Here is an 18,880-nt window from a genome sequence, read left to right on the forward strand (position 1 = left end):
GGCAGAATTTTGTCCTTGACATGAAAATTCAAACCGCAAAATGAAAATGCAAACTCCTGAATTGCACTCCAAACACCAACTGTCCTGTCCCTGGACCCTTAAGACTGACACTTTACTGGAGGCTTGAGCCTGTCACTTCTGCCTCAGTCTCCTCATTTCCAGCTTGGAATTACATTTTCCATCTACTTCATGAGAGGCTGACAAGGACTGACTAAGTATAGAAAGGTACATATTCAAATTTTCAGACACTTGGTGACATTTACAGGATTATATAAAGCTCTGAATAAAAGCATTATGTAATAGGAACTGCTATTATTAGAATTAAAATTAATATTTAAGATAATAATGCATTTGATTCTGTAACTTCATAACCACAATGTGTGTTAATACAGCTTTTTTTCTCAAGACAAAAATGCTATTCCAGGTTATTCACACCAGCATTGTTTGGAACTTTCATCAACTTCACTAGTTAAACAGCTTATAGCTGATAACTGTGACGGCATGGAAAACAAAGGAAAGCAGTGCAGTTCTTATGGGAACAGACATCTTCATCTGGGTTTGAACAAAACCACATGCAATGATCACGACCTCTGGATGCTTCAGTGCTATAAATACCAAATCATAAGTCAAAGTCTAAACTTCTCAAACTTTCTTTGCTGTTGTGTCAGCGGAATAAAATGCTAAGCCTTCTGTAATAGGAAGAAATTAGACAATCGGGGATTAAAAAATTGTTTTAAATGGATAATGTATGGTACTAATTTAGGTTACTGACACTGGCAGTGAAAGCTGCTGTTCTAAGGAGGGTGGTACGAAGTTTCAGGTTGATCCTGTGGTTCCCTCCCACCAACTTCCAACATGTATATAAGTTGTCAGCTCTCCAGACCCTTTGCCAGTTTTCTTTTCTAGACTTGCCAGAGCAACAGAGGACTAAAGATGAAGCTGTTTTTCTTATTCACCTTTTCAACTTTTTTGTTGTCTGCTTTTGAACAAGCAGCTGCTTCTGCTCACTATGACAAGATTTTAACTCACAGTCGAATAAGGGCACGCGACCAAGGGTAAGTAACTGGGGTTTATTTCTATTTTAAATGGGAGCTTGCTAATCTTTATTCTCCCCCTTCTTCTTGCATTATATTAAATGTGATTTTTCACTGTGAAACATTACTATCATTCAAGTAGGACTTTCTTTCTTAATTAATTTGACAAGAATTTTTTGTAAATAAAAAGCATTCTAGGGAGTTTCAGAAGGAGGCAGAATACTGTTAGACTTCACAAAATGTGGAAAAATCTAAAATCACCACTTGTCAATGGATAAAATACATGTGTTTTAGAATCGCTGAAGTTAATTACAGTTCATAAATAATGTAATGGGATGTCAGATATGTTTAATATATGTTTTCAAGTGTTTGAATAGAGTTGACACATATCCCACAGTACTTGCTTTCTTTATTCCAATTATTCTAATGAAAATCATGAACTCTATTTAAATGATTTCTAAAATGGGAAAATATACTGGGAGCCCTTTGTAAAACTTCTCTTCCCACTAGAGCAATGCAGCAAGCTGCTCGGCAGGGTACCCAAAAGACAATGCTTACAAGCCAGGCTGCTCAAAGACATGGAAATAATTTGAACAGCAGATGTCAGGGAGATACGTGTGTCTAAATGTGTTTTCTTTCAGTCTTCTTATGTAAAAAACGTTCTGTGAATAAGAATCGTTTACCATCCTATCTTTCTTTATTTAATTCCCTCTGCCTGCTACACACACACACACACACACATACACATACATGTATACACAAACTGAACTTTTCAAATAAAGTTCAGTGGCTTCCCACTGACATATGTTCTAACTTTTGAACTGATTATTTTTTCTAACTGTAGCAGTATAAAAAATAGTGACAAAAATGCCTTTGCTCCATAGAATTTGCCCTTAAGAAATTCCTCTTCTGTATGCTACCGTGCTAAGGAAAAAGTATTCCTCATTTAAAATCTGTGACTTCTTTTATTTACATGCCAATTTACCCTTTGGTCCCCAGTAATTCCCAGAATGTTTGCTTAGGTGTCTGCGGTACTGCAAACTGTGGGTAATAAAAATAAATGATTGATTTAGAGAAGAGAGGGTTTCCTTCTACATAAAGAACAAGGCAGTTTTCTTCCCCATCTCTCCATGACCTTAGCTGCACAGATGTGTACAAGACAAAAATCAAAAGAGCTTGATGGTATTCCCAGCTCAGTCCTTAGTGGCTGGTAATTAATTCACTGCACAGGGGGAAGGGAGAAATGTAAGGCATATTGAGACTTGATTAGGCACAGCTGGTGATCACTGCCCATCAGAGACAGAGGGTCAAGCCAGAATGCAGGGGAATCTTCTGTCCCTGCTGAGGGTGGGCTTGCCAAAGGACCCAGCTGGGCAGTCCCAGGAGCTTACAGTGCGGTTGCTTTTAAAACACACCTGCCCTGGGAACTGAAGCCAAACGTTAATTTCTTACTCTTGCTCAACAGAAATGGTATTTGCTACTATTTTATATAAAACTTTTCCAAAGGGGTACAGAAACTTCTTTTTAAAATGTTTCTTACTCCCACCTGTAGCCCAAATGTCTGTGCCCTTCAGCAAGTTATGGGAACACACAAGAAATACTTCAGTACCTGCAGAAACTGGTACCAGGGAGCCATCTGTGGAAAGAAAGCGTAAGTATGCTCTGTTTCGTAACTATTCCCTATTCACTGAGATAATATAATGCACAATTAGAAAACTCTCCTTTTCTCAGAGGCAAACTGTTTCAAATACAGGCATGGGGAAAATTAAGTTCTAATTTTACAGGGTTATAGCTTCTCTTTAGCTGCTTCTAAAGCCACCCGGAAAACTGATCCAATAACTGTTGCCAAAAATAATCACAAAGGAGTGGAAAGTCTGAAAGTTACAGCATAGTATATAGCTTTTTTTAAGTTTAAGAGTCTTTAAAGTATTGGCTTCAGCAATACTGCTCTGTGTTAAGTATTCATAGCTCTATTTTAAACACAAAGAGATATGAGGTTAAGTGACCAAAACCACAGGGGGACCTAATAGGCCAGTTGTGAAAAGGACTCAGCACTACCCAGCAAAGCTGTGCACTCAGACCATGGCTCTCCATAAGAAAAAAAAAAAAAACAAAAAAAGTCAAAATATGGTTGTGGATACAGATTAAATCTGGGTGAGTTTGGCATTCTTTTGATATCTGTGTGTATATTTCAATTGTCACTTCTCAGAACACAAGTCACTGCCTTCTCTATGACAAAATGTCAAAGTCATTACTGGTTTATCAGCCATAGAGCAGCTTCAGAGTGTGAAAACATACAAAACCCCAGTCCTGAACTTGGTCTGTGTCACTTAGAATTAAGTAATTTAACAGAGACTGACATTGTTTACCCAATACAATAAACTGATGTTTTTCTTGTGTACCACATTTTCTTTTGCTGTTATGCAATTACTTGGATGAATTTCTCAACAGTGGTCACAGGAAATCATTATTTTTATGTTACCATTATTCTTTTACAAGGTCCAAATTGGTCTCGGGTGACATTTTCAGAAAGGCTTGAGTGAACAGGGACACCCGGCTTCAGTTGCAACTCTGTCTTAGGGTATTAGAAGTCTTTTAGTGAAAGCCTATAAAACTCTTCCCAGTGCCCAAGTAATATTTAAGTACACAATTTGAATAATCTCTGAGGGATTGTATTCCCTAAGACATAAAGATGTTAAGCTATACTGAGATATGGTGCAGATTATATGTTTGAGGAACTCAACTCCATTTAAAGTAAGATTTGTATTTAAAACTTTCCTAATGAACATCAACCACTGTTTTAGATGTTAATATAATGTAGAATAGAGATCTTTTGTTTCTGTGCCAAAGTCTGCTATAGCAGAGGTCAATATGGAAGAAAAACATCCACAGTGTAAGCAATATAAGCCAGTTGAAGATGACCGCCTTTGTAAACAAGCTCTTAAATTATCTTGAAACCGTTTTCTCTGATCAACAGTAATTCACTAAATAAGCTAGAAAGGAGAGCTTGAGCAAGTAGTGATGGATAGTTTACAATTAGTTAGTTATATTATTGTTCTCCTGATTGTCTAAGTCATGAGTAAATAGGATCCACATTTTCCTGTCCATACTTCAAGTTTAAAAAAGTGTTTCTGAATATAGAAACAATGATAAATTCTGGGGAAAAACCCAGATATTTTTTACTTTAAACAATTACACATAGCTTGCATTGAATCCAAGTGAACTTGTACAAACAGAATATGTTTAAGAAAAAACTGCAACTATAGGACTTGTATGAAATTAATTGAACGGTTCTTTACAGAAAGTCAAAGTATCATTTGTTGACAAAGAATTAGACACAGACACAGTCTGGGTTTGTGCTGGGGAATAGGGGAGGCACAAAAAAATGATGCAGTGTGTAGACACGTCACTAGCAGTGCTAATATGGCTACAATATATCATGCTCTCTTCAGTGCATCTACATATATGACACTTTCATAATAAAAAAGTATCCTTTTCCTGGTTAATTTTCAATTTTTCCTCAAAGCCACCTTTACATTTTGTCTTTTTTTTTTTTTTTTTTTTCCTGGTTCAGCTGTCCTGGCTGAAAAATAATTAAACAATTAAATTCATGGTTCTTCTTGAGCATGATCCCTATACTTACTAATGTAAAACTGATTCAGACTTCCAAATGATTGTTTGTGTGAGAAAAATATTTTCAGCAACAATTTTTTTACTGTTCAAATCAAAAATGTAAATCAGACAGTAGTCAGGCAAGGTCCTGAAATGGAATTGGCTTGTGGTTTCTGCTACTCCTGTTGGGTGTCAGAGGGTTTGCATTTTTTGAGATTCCTGAAAGATGCTGCATGTCGTAAGACAGTGTTGGAAAAGATCCTTAGGAGAAAGGCTGAGGGAAGATTTAGTAGGAGAAAGTTTTCTTCAACCTTCTTTCTGCAAAAATGTTTCAGTGCTCTGACAGCATACCATAAATTAATGGAGCTGAGTTATGATTCCAGTACAGTGAGACACTGATTCCAACATACAGACTTGCCTTTCAAGCATTGCCATGGCCTTGAACTCTCAAATCTAAAGTCAGTCTAGACATAAAGAATGATACCATGGCCCCGCCTGAGCTGAGGAAAAGACCTGATTTCCATGGGCCAAGCTGTCACCTTAAACTTCCCGCTATTATAAAATTTAGTGGTTACTAATTACTTACTTAAGGAGGTGGAAGAAAGTAACAGCAGTAAGTTAGAGTGGACATAGAGCAAATCAAAATAAGCATCCTAAGCAGACAACTGGTCTGATTATTCTAAATCCCCAGAACTTTCTTTGGAAAGTAATCCTAACCAGTCTCGTCCATTTTGATTTTGGCTTTGTTAGAACCAATTTTTCATATGAATCACAGGTTTTTATACATCTGGTGATGGTAATAATGATAAATTTCCAGTCAAACTAGATTCTGTGTGGTCATTTGCCCCACCTCTACCTGCAATATTTTCAGGACCCACACGTTTATAGTTTTTGTCAGAATCTTTCCTTCTCCTTCAGGTGGCATTATAATACTGAGTTCCCTTTTCCTTCAGTGGACACGCTGCAAGTTGTCCAAAATACTTCACCTTTTAAGTAAAGTCTGCCATACCACTGACTTCTTTGGCACTACATTTTATTCCACTGCAGACACATTGGGAAGAAGGGTATTTCCTGAAAATTACTTAGACTGAAACTTGGAAATTCTCAAAGTCAGCTTTGGAAACCAACATACTCATGTGGTTTTATTCCTAGATAGTTGTCATATCTTCTCATGAGAAAAGGTCTGCTCTCAGCATAAATCTGACAGGGAATTCATTACTTTGCTGAGCTCCAGAAGTAAAATTAGTTGTGCAGTGATAGATACCTTCATGTATCAGGAAAAATAGTTTGAAGCGATAGGCAGCTTGGACTCATTGAACTAAAGTCAGGTCATGACTTTGTTCTCCTCAGTGACTAGAATTTAGAGGAATGTAAGCTGTAAAACATTTTATAGAGCCTATGTAGGGCCCTAAACAAGAAGCCTGCTACAGCCAGCCAGAGGAAGACATTGAGCAGTGAGGCTCAGTGGATCTGGGCTTGAAAGCCTACACAAAATATTACCTACTTTCTCCTTCCTCTATTAACACTCCTATCATTGTATAAGCATTCATAGAGCAAGGCTAGAGAGGGAAAACAGTGTGTATGAGAGTAAGTTAAGTCATGGAACTCCTGAGGAATTTTCTTGTGGCTGTAATAGAGCACCTGTTAAAACTTATTCTTAGCTGTTAATGGGAATTTCACACACTCTGTACTCAAAACACAAATGCAGACATGACTAAAGAGGTTACTGTAATAAGAATGTTAATCCAAAGGACAACAGCTTTTCTTATATTAATATCTCCATGTTAACAAGTCCTCCCTAACTTGTAGATATGATCTATAAAATGTTACTTTAAGAATGCTTTTATTATTTACACTTCCTATCCACTGCTGTAAATTTCCAATTGGGATGTAACTTAAAGATTTGCTAAAATCAAAGTCTATTGGACCAGAAGTCTTTCCACTGTTTCTCTGCAGCAGTTTATCTCCATGCCAGCAAGGAGTAGAAACAGATGAGTCACAGAGCTGATCTCAATAAACTGAAAACTGGCTCTGATGGCCAAGAATAACAAAGACATAGGTATCATTGCTCTGCTCCTTTCTCCATTGGAATATACTCCTTTGGATAAGGTTGGAATAACTTTGAGCTAAAAAAAACCCCAACAACCAACAAAACAAAAAACCCACCCCAAAACAAACAAACAAACAACACACCCCAAAACCTTAAAAACTCCAAAACTCAAGAATTCAGCATTGCTTGTTATCTGAGTAACTGCTTTCTTCACTTGGGCACCGTCTTATGCTAAACTAGTAGGGAGATACAGATGAGAATAATTTATGGTGTGAGACGGTACTTCCCCTGTGTACTCTGTCTACCCACAAGTGGTGCTGAAGAACTTCATTTTGCACTGAGTTTTATCTGGTTCTAACCTTATCTTGGGATCCTCCGTACAGACTCCTTTTCCCCCATTCCATCTTTCTCATGACATTCTGATACAGCTGATACATGGGCATTCTAATTGCAGTCAGCTGTAAGGGAACATGAATACTGTAAGTCAGAACTTACAGTAACCCTTGATATATTTAAAAAAATAAAAAAGAAAAAAAAAAAAGCCTTGGCTGTACATAACAAGTCACATGATAAAAAAGGCACTGATCTTGTAATGCTTGGCTGAAGAAGCATTTTCTTTCTTAACTATGGTCTTCAGCCAATTTTCTGCCTTTCATTAATTGTGTCATTGTTGGATATGGTAAGAAGACTAAACTTGCCATGTTTTATTCTATGCTTATAACTCAGCTTCCTCTTTCCTTTTTCCAAAAGCTCATTAAGACTGAAGTCTTTCATAGCTACTCATGGGGTAAAGGAGAGATATTTTCTATCATGAGAATATTTCCTCATGACAAAGCAGTTCACAGAGCTGGGAGAACATTCTGGCTCCTATCCTGCTACGCAGTTTCTTTAATTAGATTTTTTTTTAATTAGCTTCTGACAGGAGGAAGAGTATAAGGTTAATTTCCTCTTTAGTTAGAAAATCTGTAGCCTAAACTGCATGCTATTCTTGCATTCCCAAGAAATAACCATTCAGTGAATTGCTTTAAAGAAAGAGCTGTATTAAAAAGAACTATACAAATACTTTCAGTATCTGGCTTCTCGATTGAAAAGATGCACATGGCAGAAGGGTGAATATGTCATGTGTGTATATGTGTATGAGGGAATGGAGACAAAATATTTTCATAGCACAGAGAAATGAAAGACTGTATTAAAAAAAAAAATCTTTAATCTCCACCAGGTCTATCAGATTGCTGTCAATTACAGAATTATAATCCCCACTTTAAAAATCATGCTTTGTATTGCTAATGTGTCATTGGTAATTGGATATGGTAAGAAGACTAAACTTGCCATATCTTATCCTATGCTTATAACTCAGCTTCTTCTTTCCATTTTCCAAAAGCTAGTTAAGACTGCAATCCTCCATAGCTGCTCATGGGGTTTGGGGGAGATATTTTCTATTCCCTGGAAGGAAAAAATCTTTTCTCATGACGAAGCAGTTCACACATTCTTTCTACTTTCATTTTTAAATGAAAAATTAATGAAATTTAGTGTGGATGTTGAAGGTCTTAAGTCCAACTTTTCATTTTAATAAGCTGTTCATTTTAATGTGTTTGTGGTTAATGTTTTGTCAGCTTTAGTTTATGAAAAATGAGAGAAGTGTACTCAGCTGCCACCAAAGAGTCTACAAATTAAAAGCTGGAATGTAGTGGTAAAGTCTCAGCAAAAACCTTCAGTGAATTAGTACTCAGAACTCTAGCACTGCTAACATCAGCCACACCTACAAAAATAAATCTATTATGTAAAAATATGATGGCAATTTTTCCTTGTTATTCACAGTGTACCTTAATTTGAAAAGTAGTATCTGAAGTCTTATGCCTTAAATTTTATGTTTTAGGCTGTGGTAAGATTGTATAATATGTTGGCATTCCCTCTCCCAGGGAGCCAAAATCAACTCTGCAAAAACATTAGTGAATTTGAGCTTTTGTGTAAGAGAGGAGAATTTGTCAAGCAGATCTATGGCTGAGCTTTTATTGCTGTCATATTAATTAAGAAGACATCATATCTTATAAGACCATCAATGCTAAATTGAATGTTACAGTATAGAACTACCAATTAGCCCTGGTTTGCTGTCACACATAGCTTTCACATATTCAAGAATGAGATTATTTTATTGACATTATATAACAGTCCCCAGTCCCTGGTATTACTAAATTCTATGCATGCTGTGATGATGTATCCTTTTAACTCTGTTTTTTATTTCTTGTAGTGTGGTTTTCATCCTCACTTCATTTACCAGCAAACTTTTGTGTCCATCCATCCTTTAGTGACTTCCTTCTTTATAACCTGCTTTGTCTGTTCTTAAATAGTTCTTTCCCTCATTCCTGAGCTTCTTCAAAGTCTTCCTTGAAAAACTGGGGCCCTGTCATCCCACTGTCTATCACCATACAATCCACAGGACTTTTTCCTAAGTACCTGTTTACTTCCTATATGCAGTATGGAGGTGACTCCATGTAGTCTTGTTTTAATTTCTGTTCAGTTCATTTATTGTTTTTTTTTTTTTCCTTTACAACCTTGCTGCCACCGTTTTCTCTCAATATCATCACTTTAGTTTTCCTTTTCTTCAATCCCATCTAATGTTTTCAAAATAGAGCAGTTAAATTAAATTTCTTCAGCTGCTGTTCTAGTCACATAATCTTTTAATAACTCTGCGTGAGATCCACAACCCCTCCCACATTCCTTCCTAGCACTTAAGCTTAATGATGGCAGTAATTCTGTAAGTTCAAAAGCCTTGCATGTAGTAAAATACAACCATTTTTTTGTCTATATAGAAAAGGCTGAATGATAAAAAAGGGATAAGCATCTGTAGAGTGTGTACTTAGAAATGAAAAAAATCATAATAACAAAATTAAAAATTACACTAAGATAAAATTAGTGTACACTGGTCCTGATTATTATTTCATTGTGGTTTTGTCTATATCCCACAGAACTGTCTTATATGAGTGCTGTCCTGGATACATGAAGATGGATGGTATGAGAGGATGTCCTGCAGGTACAAGCTTATTTTCATATGCATAAGACCATATATGAGAAGCATTACAACACAGGAGACTTTCAAAGGTGGTCATCTTGAGAAATGATTGCCTCTTTTTAAGAATTACTGCCTGAGGACACACAACTTCATTTGCATGCAGCCAAAAGAGATAAAAATCAGCCAGCACTGGATTTAATAATGCACTTTAAGCTGAATTTCCCAGCTCCTTCCAGTTTCTGGACTGGAGAGCCATGATAGTGTCTTCAGTTCCCAAAGCTGCCAAAGAACTTTTATCCCTATTCCCATCACACCCCAGAATAACCTAAAGCATACCAGTGAGGTCAGAAACCCAGGACATGAGGTGTGGCATATTCTGTTTATTCCTTTTCCTAAAAGACTTGAATCTTTGTATATAGTAAAAAAGGGATACAGGCCTTAAATAAACTAAGGAGGAGTAAAAATGAAGACAGGAATTCTTGATTTCTCCTGTTTGTGCTATTCTGTTTTGCATAAATAAAATTAATTGCAGCAGGGAAGAGTAATCTTAGAAGGAATACATTTCATCACTTTAGAACCCTATACCTGAACTAATCCTTTTCCATTCAATAATAGTTAGGCATATGTAAGGCAGAGTACAGTTTGTTTAGACGAATTATTCTCATTTTAGATGTTTACATTAGGATGAGATCAGTCACACTCTAGAATTGCCTGCTCCTCTCCATGACCATAAAAAGAGCCAAGAACAACTAGCTTGCATGCAGATGCCTCACTCCTAGATGCTTAGAATTAGGAGATATTAATCCTGTTCTTATGTAGCAGTGTTTTAACTGTGAGACTATGCCTACTCTTACTCTCTGCATTAATCAATATATGCACAAACCACACACTGGAAGAAGAGCAAGAGGCCTCACAAGAAATATTCTGGTCCACCATGACCCAATGAGATCCACTCCATTGAAATTTTTGTGATTATAGATAGAATTTACTCCTGTCCTCAACAGATAGCCTCCCATTTCAGGTTGGGTTGGCACAAGACAACTCTTCTAAAGAAAATATTACAATATGCGGTTTTGTTTGAAATAACAAGCAGATGTGCTTGGATGGCTTGTGAGTATGTTGGCTATGGAATTTTAATCCAAGCACATTGGCATAATATTGATTTAAGCAGTTTCAGAAAGGCAATAATATTGTCCGACAAAAAGAAACAAAGTAGATGTGATTGTGAGAAACTGGATGACTGAAGATTTTACAGCATTCTTATGTTTATTTTAGTTGCTCCTATTGATCATGTATATGGTACACTTGGTATTGTGGGAGCTACCTCCACTCAGCAGTATTCTGACATATCAAAGCTGAGAGAAGAGATTGAGGGACGAGGATCATTCACTTTCTTTGCACCAAGCAATGAAGCCTGGGAGGAATTAAATTCAGTAAGTGTGTGTATGTGTGTTTGTGTGCACACATGTATATGTTAAAGTGTGTTTCTCTTTCAGCTAATATTTTAGCTGCAACAGCTAGACTATAATGAGGTAGACTAGAAACAATATTGACATTTTAGATATAAAAGGACATTACACAAGTTATAATAAAATAATTTACATTAACTTTTTCGAAGCTAGAGGGTCTGAATATATTTTCAGGAATACTAAACAACCGTCTTCCTTATTTAAGCACTTGCATGACAAATATTAATATTGTTAGTGTTATTAGCATAGTTATGGAGAATCTGACAGGAATTCCAGTATTTGCATGATGTAGAGTATAATTGTATTTTGTCAGGTGTCCTTCTTTTAGTAATGTTTCAAGTTAAATAAATATTGGATCAATGCTCCTTCAACGACTTGTCTGTGATGACACCTCTTGTCTTCTTTGTGAGCATATCAGATTAAAGAATCATTTAAGTAAGGCCAGATTGATAAGTATCAAATTTGTCACTCCTAACATGAAATATCCATTGTTCAATATATTGAAAGCATATATTAAGGTAAAGTGATATGCACATCTTTCTGACTGGAAGAACTTCTTGAAGCTTCTAACTAATTAAATTCCTTTTTTCTTCAGGAAATTCACAGGAATTTGGTTGACAATGTAAATATTGAGCTATATAACGCTCTCCACCACCACATGGTAAACAAGCGCATGTTGACAAAAGATCTTAAGAATGGCATGACTCTTGTGTCTATGTATAATGACCAGAAATTGCTTATTAACCATTATCCCAATGGGGTAAGTCTATTCACATTTTTTCCCCTTACATAATTATTCAGTTATAGCCATTGCTCTTTCCTTTATTTCCTTCTATAGCTAAGAACATAGCTTATAGAAGGTTCAACACCTAGCAAGTCAGTTGACACTGATAAAAATGAATACATTTTCTCTTGAAGAAACTTTGCTTGCTGTGTAGACTAATCACTAAGAAAGAATTAATGGACACGTGGTGTTTTGCTGTTTAGAAATCAAAATTCAAACAAGAATGAACTTTCGTCCTAAAAGACAAAGCCTTTCGTGGGCAAAATATACGATCATAATAAATCTGAGAGCAAAATCTACTATTAATCTCAATGTGTTTACAAAATAATATTGAATCAGATCTTTTATTTGGAGTGCGCAGTAGAAACACTTAAGACTGTAGGGTACGCACATCCATTATTTGCCTGGAAAAAAAAATTTTTAGAAATGTTAGAAGTCTCCCATTCAAGTCACTCATCTTTGTTGCCTTAAAGGCATTAAAGTGTTTATGTTGGGCTACAGTTTGCATCAGTAAAAAACAATACAATCACCATATTAACCAGATGTGGAAAACGAGTCTGAATGATTGCACTAAGAAATAAGACATGAATATGAAATCCTGAAAGCCTGAATAAATCTGCTGTTAGCTTTCCAGAAGCTTAGTCAACATTTCAAATCTTACAAGATTTTACTTAAAATTTAAAAAAAAGCTGAAAGAACAACAGTAAATACATGATGTACAGTATATACGTTGCCAGTCTGTAAGAATCAGATTCCAAGTATATGATCAAGATAATGCTTAATCTTCTACTGCTTGATTCTTCACATATAGGTTGTTACTGTTAACTGTGCCAGGATCATCCATGGCAACCAGATTGCTACCAATGGTGTTGTTCATGTCATTGACCGTGTCCTGACAGCTGTTGGAAATACCGTTCAAGATTTTGTTGAAGTCGAGGATGATCTTTCATCTTTTAGAGTAAGTGGACAAAAATGAAAACAATTTTCTATAATCATTCTATAACACTGATCTCAGTCTAGCATTAAAGTACCTCTGGTCACTAGGTGAAACTAGCCAGATAATATATTTTGGTACTATTTTAAATAACCAGCATTAAAAAACAAATTTGTTTTCTAGGCTGCTGCCATCACATCGGAAGTCTTGGATATTCTTGGAAGGCCGGGTCATTACACACTCTTTGCTCCTACTAATGAAGCTTTTGAGAGACTTCCAAGGGGAGTCTTAGAAAGGATCATGGGTGACAAGGTGGCTTCTGAAGGTATGTAACCTCTTTTTGCAAATGAGGAATACAGGTGAGTAGATCAGGAGGTAGATGCTACATTATCCTGGTAGCTCTGAAATTAAGCACCTGCATGTAGGAGGAGTTATTTCTTCTGACTTTGATTTTTTCCCGTTACCTAAGGATTAAAATTCACTGAAAACTTAGTTTCCAAAACTTTTTAAAGGAAACTGTGAAGATATAGGCACATTGATATTTCTATCAGCTGCATAGTTATAATAAAGATTCCTGCCTCTAGGAACACAGGGCTATCTGAATGTGGGATTCTCTCATAGCTTTCTCTTGAACAGCTTTTCATACAAAGAGGACATGTTCTTGTAAAAGGAAAGTTCTGCCCTGTGAGTTGAACTGAATTTATACTATATATTCTCAGAAACCACAATAGTCAGCACACTTATTCTAATGAGAACTACAATAAAACTAAATAATTGAATCAGCCTGTTATGTGAACTATGATGTAATAGACTACTAAGAAATGGAAGGCTTAATTTCTATTCCCATTTATGAGCTCCATTGCACTAAAGTTCTCCATCATTTCATTATAGCCTCATTAAGTCACTGTGCAGTATCTCATTAGAGAATGGTGAAAACAGAGAACTGGGTTAATTTTGATGTGAGCAAATGACTAAAAATGGAATACTGAAATAACACGGAATTTTTGTTGTGGGGTTTGGTGTTTTTTTTTTCCAGTTTCTTTCAGGAATTTTTGGCTGATTCTTTTGGTATACACAGAGGATAGTGCACTGAATCTCACTTATATAGTAAGGCATAACAAAATGTAAATATGGGGCTGACTTTGCATAGCCTATAGAGTTTTGTACTCAAAGGTCTATGTGGAGCATATCATCTGCAGTCACTGAGTTATATACTCTGTTACATGCAGATCATAGCAAAACCAGTATAGCTTTCATAATATAAGGCATGCCAAAGATTTTTGACCATTAAATTTTAGAGGACTGTAGTATCAATTTTCATATAAATAACTTTGAATAAAGCATCCGAGTGCAAATAAATATGCTAGACAAACTAATAAATTATTAAAATAGTGTAGAAGTAATAATTCACATATAGTTGTGAGATAAATTACATATATATAAAATGAATATATGTGTCCAAACACCTATACATGAACTTCCTCCTCTTTTCTCCACAGCTCTTGTGAAGTTCCATATTTTAAATATTCTCCAGTGTTCTGAAGCCATCACAGGTGGAGCTGTCTATGAAACCTTGGAAGGAAACACAGTTGAAATTGGTTGTGATGGTGACAGTCTGACTGTGAATGGAGTGAAGATGGTGAAACGCAAAGATATTGTGACAAGCAATGGTGTTATCCACCTCATTGATGAAGTGCTAATTCCCGATTCTGGTCAGTGATGTGTATGGAAAACTTCTTACACCGAATACATGTTCTACAAGCTTACCCAGATTCCCTCAGATATATTGTTATGGATAAGCATGTAGAATCCAAATCAGGAAAAGGAATAAAATGTGTGTTAAAATACCTTTTCCTATTCCTTTATTTGCAGCCAAGCAAGTCATTGAGCTTGGTGGTGCCCAGCAGACTACTTTTACAGACCTGGTGGCACAGCTAGGACTGGCATCTTCTCTAAGACCAGAAGGCCAATACACTCTCCTGGCACCGCTGAATGGTGCTTTCTCAGGTTAGTAGCCTTAAAAGATTATGCTCTGAATGTCAAAATAAACAAAAATATGTGCTACCCTGACAGTTTTCCAAAAAAGTCCCAGTACTTGTTCTAAGTCCCAAGGAAAGAGAGCCACAGGGAAATAGAGATACTTTGCTCTTTCAGAATACATACCATGCAGAAAGACAAAACAAGCCTAACCACCATGTGGCACAGCTTGTTTTTAGTGGTATCATTTCTTCATGGAAATTGTATCACTAAAATAAGATGCAAAATATGCACAGACAGATTTTGGGAAAGACATTAAGAGACTGCTAGTTCCCATAGTATTTGCATTACTTGCATTAAATTCACAACTTATTTGTTCTCAAACATTTATACAAAGAGGTTGGTATTTTCCAATACGTTAAAGCAGAAAGAAACTGATATAAATATACTATAAAACAGGTGTTTGAGTATTTGTAGAAGTGACCACATTTAGCATCCTGCCCTTCACCCAAGAATTTGAGTGTTAACTCACAACCACAGAAGCAAATTTGGAAAGGTTTTAAGGTGCACATGCAGAAAATAAAAGTTCTAATAAGAACTTCAACAGTAATTCAGAAAATGGAGCAGGCCCACATATAAAATATCTGCTATATTATTTATAATAATTAATCTGGGCTATGTCAAAAGTTCATGTCTGAATTTAAGGAATGGCAATTTGCAGAAACTACTTAACAATTCATTTTCTGTGTACACAGATCCACCTAAGCCTTAACTCAAGCATTTCAAAGAAAGATTCAGTATTTCTGTCATCTTTTAATATAGCACCCACAGTTACCCCTATCTGAATGAAATCACTACATATTAATATCTAAATGGCTTTGTAGATGACACCTTAAGGATGGATCAACGCCTTCTTAAAACAATCCTGCAGAATCACATCATAAAAGTGAAAGTTGGGCTCAATGAACTGTACAATGGACAAGAGCTGGAGACCATTGGAGGAAAACTGCTTAGAGTCTTTGTGTATCGCACAGTAAGTGAATGGGTCTTTCTAACAATATGTATCTCAACTATGAAAAACAAGACTCATGAAGGAATAAAGACAAAGCTGAATGAAGCCTCCAGCATTTACCATTATGACTATCTAGCAAAAACCTCTAAGCTTTTAAGCTAAGAAAAAATGAAAATCTGATCTTTATTGATGGGAACTTCGTTTGCATGGAAGGCTTTTTGGGAAAATGAAACAGATTTGACACTCCATTAATTACAATTTTTTAAACTAGTCTTTAGACCTAATTAAGAACATTCTCAGTGGAAGCTAAATCATCAAGTTTGGAAATATTTTCACCATATTAACTTGCTCCAGATTTCACTACTTTTGCTTTCTCAAGCAGTATCAGATTTCCTGGCAGGAACATAAAATTTGAGTGTGGGAAATACATATGAATATTATTTTTAATATAATGTTGGGACCTATGCATCCATCTCATTTAATCAAATATGTTTAAATGTGTATAATTTTTTGAATATCTACACTTGTTTCTCTTTTAATCAGGCTGTATGTATTGAAAATTCATGCATGGTCAGAGGAAGTAAAGAAGGAAGGAATGGTTTTATTCACATCTTCAGACAGATCATCAATCCAGCAGAAAAGTCATTGCATGAAATGCTGAGAAATGATAAGCGTTTTAGGTGAGTAGCGGTTCCAACAGCCCTGAGATTTGCCTGCAGAGGGTAACTGTATATACAGCACAGCTGATCTGAGAAATAGTTGTGGACTGTGCATTGATTTTGGGGGGCAGAGAAGGGGTTATTACCTCCTCAGAAAACAAAGGGGGAGGGGGGGAGGGGGGAAGGAAAAAGAAAGTGTTCTCCTCCAGCTGTATGCTGAAAGGGGGCCCAGACTTTATGCTAGAACAGTTGCTTACAGCACATAGGAGTCAGTAAGTCACCAGAACAAAAGGAGTAAGAGGGCAAAAGGAATTGGATGATACATCCAGAGCTATAAATGTAGTGGAGTCTGGAGGTTTAATTAACAAGTGTTACAATTCCATATGGGTACAGCATGACTGTATACCCTTCCAGTACATATTTCTGTCCCCTTCCCGCAAGTATCTCGATACTCCTACAGAGAGCAACCATTCTCCCTTCGTGTCTGGTCTATGGGGGTTTTGTTTGTTGAATTCTGCTCTGATACAGGCTGCCAATTATTTTTTTTTTCTCCAATCCTTTTCCTCAGTCTGCTACTCTTAAGACTGTCTTTTTTCTCTCATTTTCCTGTCTTTATTTCACTAAAAAAATGAGGGAACTAAATGCCTGGACCGAAGTATAGTTACTACACTTCAACAGAATGTATTTGTGTTTTGTCTGTTTATTGTAAACAGTGTTTTCCTCAGTCTGGTGAAAGCTGCAGATTTAGATGATGTTCTCTCACAGCCTGGACAATGGACTCTGTTTGTTCCAACTAACGATGCCTTTAAAGGTTTGACTGATGACGATAAGGATATATTGATAAGTAAGTAATATAAGAAAACTAGAAATATAAGCAAAGGTAAAATCAAAGGGAAAGATGGCTAGTGCATTTTTTACACAAAAGTGTGTGATGAAACAGTTTGCCTTTTGTACAGAGGCTGTCATAAGACCTCCCTAAATTAATTCCTTCTTGGGGGATAGAGAAAATATCTTTCTGGAAAAAAGCATCCAACCTGAATTCAGATTTAAATTTCAACCCTTGATATATTTTTCCAAGGTGCAATTGCCTTCCAAGTTAAAATCTGCATTCATTTAATTAGCTTCAACTTTTCATCGTTCGACCTTGCTATAGACTCTTTAGTCTCTCTTATCACGTTTCTTTTCTAGTTGTGACCATTGCATTAAAAGATATGTAGTATTGATTTTCCTACCTTTCATTTCCTTTCTCTTATCTGCCTCCACACAGTGGTCTTTGATACCACCTGTGCTCTACAAGTTAAATTTTGAATATATATTGCTAAATGTCAGTTTACGTAATTTCCACCTTACACTTTTAAACACTTGAATTATATGGATTTTTAACAAGATTTAAAAGTAGTTTCTTCAATGTCATGCTTCATTTCCATAAGAGAAGAAATGCACAATGAATACTTCAAATCTCCTGCAGAGTTTCCCACTAATGGGATAGGCTGTAGCCACTGCACTATAAATATTTTTAGTCTATTGGAGAATAATGTGAATCTGGCCTGTGCGTAAGTGCAGGAGGAGTGGTTGCCTTGGATCCCACATCCAGAATGTCAGTCACGTTTTCCATTCCTGCACTTTTCAGATCAAAGTTTGAAGACATGAAGCCAAATCCCATGAATCTTTAATAACTTCAAAAAGTACAGCTAGGAGCATTGATAAGCAGCAACCCCATCTCTATACAGCCTTTAACTCACTAATGAGACACTGTGAATTTGAATTACCTCTTCAGCCATTTAAAGCTATCATAGTCTAAATTACCTTCTAATGTGATGTGTCTCTAGTGGCTAACAGTAAATTAACAGATAGCCTAAATGACTAACATTAGATAGATTGCTATAAAATGAAGTGAAACATGTCTCAAGGCTGTGAACTGAAGTAACTGGATAAATGCCATTATTTTGGTTTTACCGGACTATATAGTGGTTTTATTGGACTATATAGTTGTTTTATTAACTAAGATTGAGTTTATCAGGTCTATTATTTTTGTCTTCAACTCCCAACTTGATGTTGTATCCAAGGGCCATGCCATTTTGGATTATTTCTGTAATTAAGAATACAGTTATATTTGCCATTCTGCTTTTCAAGGGGACCTTATGTACTATCTTTTCCTATCATTGTAACTTGGTTTCTACTTACTTTCCTTGCAGATGAGATTTTACTTTTCCCTCTTTATTTTTTAATTTTTTTTTTTCAGCAGAATGTCCATTTTTTGTGTCAGATTACTTTCTGGAAATCTGTCTTGGCTTTGTTGCTTTGTCATAAAAATTAAACCTTAAAATACGAAATTTTTA

The 18,880-nt window shown here is 36.0% G+C and overlaps 1 protein-coding gene across 9 annotated transcripts in view; it reads left to right on the plus strand.

Annotated features, from left to right (window-relative positions):
* The first annotated feature begins 650 nt into the window (after nt 1–650).
* POSTN (periostin) overlaps nt 651–18,880 on the plus strand; it is a 35,446-nt gene continuing 17,216 nt past the window's right edge. For 3 of the 9 annotated variants that reach the window (XM_009505049.2, XM_064440968.1, XM_064440971.1), the window contains exons 1-12: nt 652–1,055; nt 2,587–2,685; nt 9,663–9,727; nt 10,982–11,139; nt 11,771–11,935; nt 12,771–12,917; nt 13,077–13,218; nt 14,393–14,605; nt 14,766–14,900; nt 15,755–15,903; nt 16,426–16,562; nt 17,255–17,385. In XM_009505049.2, the coding sequence (XP_009503344.2) occupies nt 934–1,055; nt 2,587–2,685; nt 9,663–9,727; nt 10,982–11,139; nt 11,771–11,935; nt 12,771–12,917; nt 13,077–13,218; nt 14,393–14,605; nt 14,766–14,900; nt 15,755–15,903; nt 16,426–16,562; nt 17,255–17,385 (1,663 nt within the window). In that variant the 5' untranslated portion in view covers nt 652–933. Of the gene's footprint in view, nt 1,056–2,586; nt 2,686–9,662; nt 9,728–10,981; nt 11,140–11,770; nt 11,936–12,770; nt 12,918–13,076; nt 13,219–14,392; nt 14,606–14,765; nt 14,901–15,754; nt 15,904–16,425; nt 16,563–17,254; nt 17,386–18,880 lie in introns of all 9 variants that reach the window. The other 6 variants (XM_064440967.1, XM_064440972.1, XM_064440966.1 and 3 more) reach the window with 4 other exon arrangements.

The sequence above is a fragment of the Phalacrocorax carbo genome, chromosome 1, assembly GCF_963921805.1.
Source record: "Phalacrocorax carbo chromosome 1, bPhaCar2.1, whole genome shotgun sequence".
NCBI lineage: Eukaryota > Metazoa > Chordata > Aves > Suliformes > Phalacrocoracidae > Phalacrocorax > Phalacrocorax carbo.